At 36.5% G+C, this 10,162-nt stretch overlaps 1 protein-coding gene across 2 annotated transcripts; it reads right to left on the reverse strand.

Annotated features, from left to right (window-relative positions):
* Positions 1-1,428: 1,428 nt before the first annotated feature.
* On the reverse strand, positions 1,429-8,076 carry LOC137715766 (serine/threonine-protein kinase Nek5-like). 2 transcript variants are annotated; one of them, XM_068455111.2, is made up of 14 exons: positions 7,544-8,076; positions 7,386-7,452; positions 7,195-7,260; positions 7,026-7,072; positions 6,873-6,918; positions 6,658-6,738; positions 6,531-6,573; positions 6,368-6,417; positions 5,633-5,714; positions 5,477-5,526; positions 4,787-4,860; positions 4,409-4,460; positions 3,682-4,317; positions 1,429-3,544 (listed from the first exon to the last, which is right to left on the reverse strand). In XM_068455111.2, exons 1-14 carry the CDS (start codon positions 7,639-7,641, stop codon positions 2,066-2,068), a joined length of 2,871 nt encoding a protein of 956 aa, XP_068311212.2. In that variant the 5' UTR covers positions 7,642-8,076; the 3' UTR covers positions 1,429-2,065. The 2 variants fall into 2 exon arrangements, with proteins under 2 accessions (XP_068311212.2, XP_088547294.1); XM_088691168.1 differs by lacking the exon at positions 7,026-7,072 and having other exon boundaries at positions 7,544-8,029.
* Positions 8,077-10,162: the final 2,086 nt, after the last annotated feature.

Raw genomic sequence — 10,162 nt, forward strand, 5'->3', positions numbered from 1 at the left:
TTTATAACTACCCATCCTTAAATAGAATGGTCTTTCAGATACATAGCTAAGGGCAACTGTGAGACCATGATTTTCCAAGACCAGAGTAAGACGGATCAAAATATGCGTACCTTAGAAGTCTAGTCATGATTCAACAGGTTTGATCGGATTGAGCTACTCAAACAAAACCGCAATGCAACCACATCGTATTGTACTCCGGAAAGGTAAGTCTGCCGACTTCACTAAGATTGACTATTCTTGTTCCGCAAGATACAGAAACCTAATCCGATTGGGATGAGACGAGTTTCCTATATTCTTGGATATTCCTACAACATAGGGATTGGCATACGCCACAATTAACCACAGTCCTAAGAGGAAACAATATTTAATCCTAGATTTCCTCTTGGACTTTGCCGGTTTAATACGGATTCCATATCTTAAAAGGTCCCCGACTAATATAAATACCCTCATCCAGCGCATAACTCTGGTAACACAACTGACTCCTACTTACTTTTTGTCTATTCTTTTGGCCACTGCTTGAGTCTCAAAATTGCTTACTAACTTGACCATCGGAAAGCCTTTAGCAATACCACACTAGTACCTTAGGATAATTCACAATTATTTGCTTTCTTACAGGTAGTTGAACTTGCGTAACTCCAACGTTTGCAGCAATTTGCGAATTTGGTTCCAACACGGCCTATTCACAATACTTCGTGCCTATCATTCAAATTGTTCATATTATAAATGATTGTGCCAAGATCATATTTTCAAAAAATCAATTAAAACTAGGATCGTTTGGTCAATCAATTTTAGTAAATAGATAGACAATTCATAATGATTTTACTATAAATTTGTCCATATGTTTTTATACCATTCGATGACTAAACGATTTTACTTTTAATTGATTTTTTGTATAAATGATTTTTATAGAGTGATTTACAATATTAACAATTCCAGTTATGAGCACGAAATTCTATGAATAAACCACAAAGTATTTTAAGGATCTCCTAAAGGGTTAAGAAGCCTAGTCCTTCTCTTTCATTAAAGCGTCTTTTGTTTTAATGTTTTGATCTTTATAGTTAAACAAAAAATAGTTTATTGAGTGTTCTTTATTATGATTTTGTTTTTGTAAAGTCATTTTCATTAAAACTCTCTTTATTTATTTGTATTTGTTTTTATAGAAAGCATTTATGCTCATACAGCTTTTCAACAAGTGATTTTCTAAGAAGCACACATTAAACTGCTAATTAAAAATCCAAGTGCTTCTTGTACAAGTATTAAGAAGTGCTTCAAAAGAATATTAACGAAAAAGTATTGGAACGTAGAAGCCTAAAACGACACTAATCGAATCTTAGCCAAAGAACTGTCATAAGTGTTTTCGTCTCTCTCCATATACTACCATCCTTTCGTTTTATTTCGACAAAGAAGAACTAGAACCTGATCAACAAGTTCACCAAATACTTTGTGTACCATAATAATAACATGATTTTTTAGCCAAAATGGTTCCTGAGATTTGCATAACTCCTCACTTTGGTCCCTGAGATTTGAAGTCAATATAATTGGTTCCTAAGTTTGTCCACCATCACTAATTTTGGTGTTTCCTTGAAAAATCTCCATTAAATAAGAATAGAATGACCAAAATACCCTTAATTTTTGTCAAATCATTTTGGCTTACTGTTTATTAAATTGAAGGCATATCTATCATTTTGATCCTTATTTAACATAGTTTTGCACGAAAGGACGAAAATGATTGATGATGGACAATCTCAGGGACCACTTTTATTGATTTCAAATCTCAGAGACCAAAGTGATGTGTTGTGCAAATCTCAGAGACTATTTTGGCTCAAAAACCTAATAACATTGACTGCAAGCTACACCGTATCATACACTTGGCGAGTAGACAATGTTAGAGTTCGTATGGTCGCTATGTACAACCAAATTCATGCAAAGAATTACAAAATCAAGGAAAAGGAAGAAAAAAAGAGCGAAAAATCGAGACCTGGTCGTTGTCTTTGTAATTCAAATTGGATTTGAATTTTCTGAGAGGCATGACAAAAAACTGAGAATGCTTACAGTGGAGAATGCTTCATGAACTCCGACCGCCATCCTCAATCCTCATTCCTTTCAGACTCTTTGCTAACCAGATAGCCGTCTCTCTTGGGGAGACTTTATCTTTCCCAAAAGGCCTCAAAACAACTGAGAGTTCCTCCAATCTGTTATTCTGCAGCAAATCTGCAGACAATTCTAGTAGTCCTTCTAGTGCTTCTGCCCTCTGCCTAAAAGACTTGACATCCATGATTTCCTTCTCTGGTATTTCCTCTTCCACCGGAGGACTGGACTTTGTAGGCTCAGAGGATTCGGATATTTTTGCTGAAGGAACGGGGTTTCTTATCTCGGGTTCTTTCACATTAGAGAGATCGGAGTTATTTGATTCCGGGCTCACTGTCTCAGCACAGTTTGATGATTTCTGATCCACAAGGCCAGTCGCATTTCGCATCTCCAATTCATCCCTTACCACATTTATCAGCTTACCAACATCCACATTCTCAACCCCCATCTCCACGGATTCCATTACTGGTTGATCACTCCCAACACGAAAACTACTATGCCTAATCACATGTATGATGTCATCAAAAGCAGGGGCAAGATTAGCTGCAGCCGACTTTTCCATTAACCGATTTTGCAAACCCGTTCCTCGATCTTGTTGAAATAAATTTTGGCTTGATGAAATGGGAGGGGCAACAGAAAGGGTGGTGTCCGCTACTGGGGATTGATGTTCCCTTGCAGTGAACTTGTCGTGACCACTAGATGTAGATGTATGTTTTACTTGATCCACTGTATCAGGCGTACAACTGGGCATACTTACAGGGGTATGATCGTTACAAATAAATCTTTCTTCAGAAACCCGGTCAGGGAGATTGAGAGTGGCAGTTAAACTCACTTGTTGGTCACCAGCAGCTGTATTCTGAAGATCTAGAATAGCCTCAGAGGTTTCAATTAAGCATTCAGACTTATTATCATTCCCATCTTTTTCAGCAGTTTCAGATATCACTGAGTGAAAATGAGAAGCGGGTGAACAGCTCGGTTGAGACTCTGTACTCTCAGTGCGGGTGACGCTCCCATAATCAGGAAGCACCTGCACTCTCATGTCAATAAAAGCAGTTGTTGCATCATCACAAATCTCAAATCCTTGAATTGACGCAGAAGAGGAGACAGAATTGCTGCTGTCCATTTGCAATCCTTTTGAAATAGTTTCTTGATATCTTTGAGGCTCTTGCGGGACTTCTCTAGGAGAGTTTGATGGGCAACCATTGGGCACTTGAGGGGGATTCTTTTCAGGCTCCTGGATTATCTCCCTTGGACTTATCCTTGCACCATAGTTCACCGCATTCGGAACATCGACCCCCACTTGCTTCATCCGTACAGGAAATGAAGGACGTCTAGCCAGTGTAGGAGGGGTTCTTTGCCTAGGCTTTGGAAGTCCATCTTCAACTTGTTTTATAGGAAAAGGGGGAGTACCATCATGTCTGGGTTTAGATTTCGGTGAGTATTCAATTACGGGCAACTGCAAACAAGAAACTAGATTACATCAATATCAGTTTAATACATAAAGTACATAATAATTATTAAATAAACCCCTAGGAAGGGGGACACCGAGGCCCCATCAAACAAAAAAAACATTAAATCATAGTTACTGATTACCTGATGCTTTAAAGGATGGGATCCCTGTGTCCGTTTTGCAGGATCGAGGGTTGCCTTTGAAGATGCAACAGTTGGTGCATCGGGACTGGGCTTGATAACAGGAGAGACATCACTCAGCTTGGGTATTCTAGACACTGTTTCTCCATTAGTTCTTTGCGGCAGACAAACCTTAGACCGATTACTTCTCATTGGTGAGCTATGTTCCCTAGTTTTTCCTTCTCTCAAAGCCAGCATTATATTCCTAATGGTCTTTGGTTGCTTCGATTCAACATTAGATTCAGAATGAGGTGGTTTCATCAACTGTTCTTCCACTTTTGAAGTGCACATATTTCGGTCATGTTCTTCAGTAGGCAGGAGCTGATCAAAGCCATCTTCATCCTCAACAGAAATTAAATCTGTCTCAGTAGCTTTATTATCACAGTGTGTGTCCATTTCTGGAATGTTTTTCTCAGTTGAAGGCAAACCATCTTTATCACTGCTTGACCCATTACTGTTGTGGCTTTCTGCCATGTTTCTCCGAGATTCATGACCAACAGATACACGCTTCTCTGGCGAGAAGACTGTTCGAGTGGTAAATGATGGACGATACTGATCAACATAAGGTTGCAGATACGGGTGCCTCAAAATTTCAGATGCCTGACAAAATATACAGTAGTGATTATTAGTACGCAGTTCTTGTACTCAAAATTGTCGATTTGACAAAGAGCATTGTAGAGAGAAGGCTTACACTTGGCCGATGCTCAGGGTTCTTTCTCAGCATGCCTTTGATTAGTGTTTTCCTGCACGCATAGTTTCAAATAGATTGATTATAATGCTATAGATCATCCAGTTTTCAACAGCAAATCAGCAATAAAGCCATTATTGGAAAGAAGAGAAAAAAGTGGAAACTTGTGTTTCTCCACTCTCTGTATCAGCAGGAAAACATTTAATACTCAAATATGCATAGATTTATAAGTTTATGTTTGTGTCTGCACGTAGTACCATGTTGATATATATGTATATAATATCGTATGCGTATTCATGATACGGGGGGCATAAGGCACAGTAATGCAGCACAATAGCATGTTTGAAGAAAATGAGACTCTGAAAAGCAGAAGAAACTTACAAGGATGGCGAATAACAGAAAGGCAGAGGACCTATAGAGGAACGATTAATCTTGCTTATCAATCCTGCCATATCCTGAAACACGATGTATAATGCAAACATTAAATTAGATTAACTGGTCAAAATATTTAGATGGTTCACAACAGCATTAAGTCTACTAGTCAAAGAGTCAGGGTTTGTATCTCGTGTAGTAGACACCATTTACCCTCACACCCAATTCCCCCTTCTCTTGCCTCCCTTGTGACCAAAATAAGTTGACTAGTTGAAGAAAGTCGTTAACCATTACACCCAGCAATTTACAGTTTACACTATTGAACTCTGTAAATGACAAAAATTACTCTATTGATAAGTTCTTTCATTGACTTCGGGTGACGGAGGTTCAAGATACACGGTACATTGTTGGCCACTTCAAAGACAGATGAAAAATCATTCCTAATTACACACAGATACACTGCATTACGGGGACATGATAAGGATTCCTATAAACTCATATTTGAAAAGGAAAAAACACTATAAATTTCTTCTTGTTTTTTTTTTTTTATCTACTTTTTGCAAAATAAATTAGAGTTTATAGATGCTATTTACTCTTCCAGTATAAAAGAAAAACGTTAACTGATTGTCGAGTAAATTGGAATTCATACAAAAAGACATGGAACTTAAACAATCAATAAGATTTTGTAAGAAATCTTACAAAAGCTTTAAAAGCAGGTCGATGAGCAGCCATCTCATATATGCAACACCCTGGCCAAACAATCAACAATTTTCAACCACAGGTTAAATAAAGATACAAATCAGAGAAGTGTAAAGAAATAAATATCTAATATGTGTGACTTATAAGACGACATACCTAGGGACCAAATATCAGATTTGAAGCCATAAGGAATGTCCGCAAGCAGTTCAGGACACATGTAATTCGGGGTCCCAACCACCTACACAGAAGTACAGGGAAACAGTTAGTTCCGCAAATATCACCAATGTTTCTATCATCATCAGGGGTAAGTAACTGAACTATTAAGAATAAGCACCACGAACCTGTTTATTGTATATTGAAACGGTACAACCTTCTAAGCATTCATTTTCTTAAATCTTAAAAGGATAAGCTCAAAATTTGATACAACGAAAATAAAAGAATTAGGTAAGATTGTGATGGAATTATGGAAATAATTGTGACTAGTTATGCAGAATATGTAGAAATTTCATCTATTCTCATGCTAAATTCTCGCGCAGCAAGCAAAGGGGAATTTTAGTAAATAAAAAGGTTGAACAATAGCTTCATACAAAGCCACACCAACTTAGAATAAGGATCTAATGATTTGACAACTTCCGTTATAACATTACTATTTGGTTGTACACATATCGAGGTCATTATCAACTCTAGAACTTTATTGCACCACTGTATTACTAGCAATTAAAGATATCAAACTTCGGAAGCAACAACAACAACATTAATCATATCTAATTCGAACTCTGAAACTAAATCTTGAGCTATGAGTTATTCCAACTGCAAAGTAAGGGTTTTTAAGATAAACAAATAACATACAGAGAATCAGAGATAAAAGAAATTCCCATGTGTAGCACATACCGAAGAAGCCAAGTCATCTGCCTTCAAAGTTTTAGCAAGACCAAAATCCCCTGTATAAATACCATACGAGGATGAACAAAATCAGGACAAACACATCATCCGAAAAACCAGTATGAAGGCCAAAAATATCATAAAACAATTTTCAAATGTATCTTGAACTGACCAAGACGAATATCCTGATCCTTGGTGAGAAAGATGTTGGAACACTGCTAAAAGAGAACACCATATGAATCTTGAAAAACCCTTAAACTACATACTCAGTTGACAAGTGCTAGTATTGGCAAACATACTTTTAGGTCACGATGTAGAACATAATTGGAATGCAGGTATTCAACTGCCAATAGTAGCTGTGTGAACCACCTGCAGAGTTTCTGAGCAATTCCCACATTCACCAACACAAACCGACCATAAGATTGAATTCTGACATTCAATATAAGCATCAGGAAGGAAAATAAATGTGTGTGTACGGGCTTGCTGATTTGGAAAAAGAGATGAGTATACTAACCTCCTCGGGAAAATACACCCCATTGGACTTCTTCATCATCTCGGCCCTGATAAGTTTACAGATGGGAACAATGGTTTAAAGAATATTAAGGGAGTATGACATTATACAAGTTAAGACCCATGAATGAAGTATGTAATAACTATGACAACTCACATGTCTCCACCTTCACAGTATCCAGTGACAATGCAAACATAGCAACCCTACATTTTGAATGCATCACTTCCGATTTAGGAAAAACACAAACGAAAAAAATAGACTACAAATTCGATATGTGCATCCCCACACACAAACACAGATTCATTAAAAAAGAAATGTGTCTAACCTTCTCAACCCAGGCTTCCTTAAATTCGACAATAAACGGGTGCTGAATTCGGGCAATAAGAGCCATCTAGAATTCCAAATTCCCAAACATAAATAAGAAAACCAAATTTGTACCGAATATTAAACAAACATAAACAAAATTGCAAGTAATGCTAAGGAAATTGGAAAACTGGAGTATTGAACTGAACCTACCTCTTGATGGGCGGATCGCCGGCACCGCTCCGTCTGCCGTGCAAGGCGGATCTTCTTCAACACATATCTGAGAAATGTATCAAAACCAAATGAGCCTCAAATCTGAATCCATACATTACACAAATTCACACACATTGACATATGAGTATATAAACTACTTCTTCTTCTCCGCCTTGTGGTGGACGAGGATGGCAGCGCCGAAAGCTCCGCGGCCGATCTGCTCCATGAGCTCATACTGATCCATCCTGGACTCCATCGCTTGCTCCCTCGATCCACTGAGATATCGAAATCACCGCAATGCCTGTGAATACAATGAGTTCTAGCATTTACTTCAAAGCTCACGCCATTTCTCAAAAACTAACAGTGGCGGATTTCGAATGTCAATCCATGGATCGCCAACCGCTGCTCCGGTCGCCACTTAATCCTCAAAAGCGGTGCCGTTTAGGGGTGGGGTTGGGGTGGTTCGGTTGAAAAGTGTGCATTATCTAAATACAGTTAGCAGCTAATCATGGTGTTAAGAAATCTGTAGCCAACTTTCTAAGTAAGCAAAGCAATCTCTTTTCCTCTCTCCTCTTAACTTTCTCTCTCTACCTTCGGATTCAGAGAGTGGGCGGGACTTGTGTGAGAGTACAATTGTGGGAAATGGGTGTGCCGCCTTCTACGCCGACACAGGTAACCGTCCAACTTCAACATTTTTTTTCTAATTTTCTTCTCTATTTATGTATTTAATTGGATTTTTTTTTTTAAATCATTTAGTACAACAGTCTAGTTGTATTTATCTTTACTGGTAAGTGAAAGGTTTAGGTTCAATTCTGATCAAAGACGAATGTGAACTACATTATTGATTACTCATTGTGAGGCTAAGTCCACCCCTCACCCTGTAGATAATATTTGTTAAAAATGAAAAAAAAATTACATGTTTTTAGTTTTTTATTTTATAATTCTTTGGTCAAGAAAAAAAAAATTAGATCTTCAAATCCCTTCTTTTACGTATGCAACATGTGTCATGTGCCTTTTACGGGTGGGACTACACATATTTACAATTTTATCTTATAATTTCATGTGCAATGAAAATAGGTCGTAAAATTGGGCTGGACAAAAAAAAAAAAAAACATCTTGCTTAATGTTGTTTTCTTTCTTAGAAAATAGGGATTTAGGACTCTAGGTAGTTCGACTTTTATCAATTACCTTTCAAAATTAGAAATTGTAATAGTTAGAAGTAAGGTTTACCGATATAAGTAAATAGCCTCTATTACAAAGATGATGCAAAACACTCTTACTCTCCTACGGTCCTTATTTTGAGAACATGAGCAAATGCATATTAGACATAATTGATTAGATCCAAAGGTTTAAAATATTTGACAACTTAATAAAGCAAAATCAACTTAAAATTCATGAACCATTATAAAACTCTTTTTTTTTATTGTTTTACTTTATTAAGTTGTCAAATATTTTAAGCATTTAAATTTAAACTAATATGATCTTGTGGCTAATATACATCAGGTCCTTACAAGTCCTCAAAATGAGGACCTTAGGAGAGCAGGACTCATGATACAAATGCGATCTCTTTGGCATTTTCTATAAAGAAAATAAAAGTGGACCGGGATGATGATCTCAATGAAATTGAGCAAAATTGTGTGACTATCTAGGTTGTGTTCGTCGTATAAAGGGGTATAGCGATGTTCTGATTCGATTTATGCCTTATGATTATTAATTTTTCGCATCTATTTAAGCAAAATATTGGGAGTATCATTTTTGTTTTAACAAGCGATATTATCTATACTATAAGGGAGGGGTGGGTTTACCCTCACAATGGGATAGCTATAATGTAGTTCAAATTCTCCTTTGACGAGAATCAAACATAAGACCTCTCACTTACAAGTGAGGAAAAATACCCTAAATTGTAGTACTAAGTGGCATTTTTCATTTTTATAAGAGAAAATTGTTTTTTTTTAACAATTGATGTTATCTATATTAAGTGGAAGTAGTGGGCTTAGCCTCAAAATGAGTTTATAATAATAATGGTTCAAATATTAAAGAGAAATATCACTAGACTGTAGTACTAAAGTGACATGAAAGAGAAAATTGTTAAGTTGCATTACAATTTCTCTTTTTGAAAAGGCATCTGAAGAAAACGATATAAACGTGAGAGCTCACCGACATTTCTCACCTAATTTTGGTAACATGAGTTTTCATTCTACTTTTTCAAATCTGAATTCCTTTAATACCAAAAGAAAAATCTGAGTTGTTTATAATAGAACCATCAAAATTGGATGCATGTGCAACTCAAAGAAAATGAATTATGTCAAATTAGAGTAATGGAATGGAAAGTGATTTTCACACAGTTATTTTATTTATAATTATCTGATTAAATAAATCAAATAGCATCAATCATTAGATTTAAAATAAGAGTGCGTACGAAGTTAAAAAAATGTTTCCAAATCACTTCCCCGTTTGCATCGAGCAATATGAGGTAATTGTAGAAAGTAATGACATCGGACCACAAAAAATAGAGAGTAATGACATCAAACCACAAAAAATAGAGAGTAATGCTACATTTACTACTAGGTTGTAGTGTCATTTGTATCATCTTTTTATTAGAAGTAAGGTCGCCAACATATGTAGATTTTATCTTTGTTAAAGAGAAGATACAATAAGTGATAAAAATAGTATTTTTGCAAAATTGAAAGCCAAGCACAGACTTCCATGGAGGCTGGGAGTGGACAAATTTGATTCAACTCGATCAATGATTAGTGTATTATACGTAACATGCACAT

The sequence above is a fragment of the Pyrus communis genome, chromosome 3 (assembly GCF_041283825.1).
Source record: "Pyrus communis isolate YQ-2024b chromosome 3, ASM4128382v1, whole genome shotgun sequence".
NCBI lineage: Eukaryota > Viridiplantae > Streptophyta > Magnoliopsida > Rosales > Rosaceae > Pyrus > Pyrus communis.

Excerpts from the sequence above, each read along its gene's own strand:
- LOC137715766 (XM_068455111.2), bottom strand. The coding sequence starts at position 7,641 with ATGGAGTCCAGGATGGATCAGTATGAGCTCATGGAGCAGATCGGCCGC. Across the intron at positions 7,261-7,385 it reads GGCGATCCGCCCATCAAGAG|ATGGCTCTTATTGCCCGAAT; the intron begins GTAGGTTCAGTT and ends TTGGAATTCTAG. Across the intron at positions 3,545-3,681 it reads CCCATCCTTTAAAGCATCAG|TTGCCCGTAATTGAATACTC; the intron begins GTAATCAGTAAC and ends TCTTGTTTGCAG.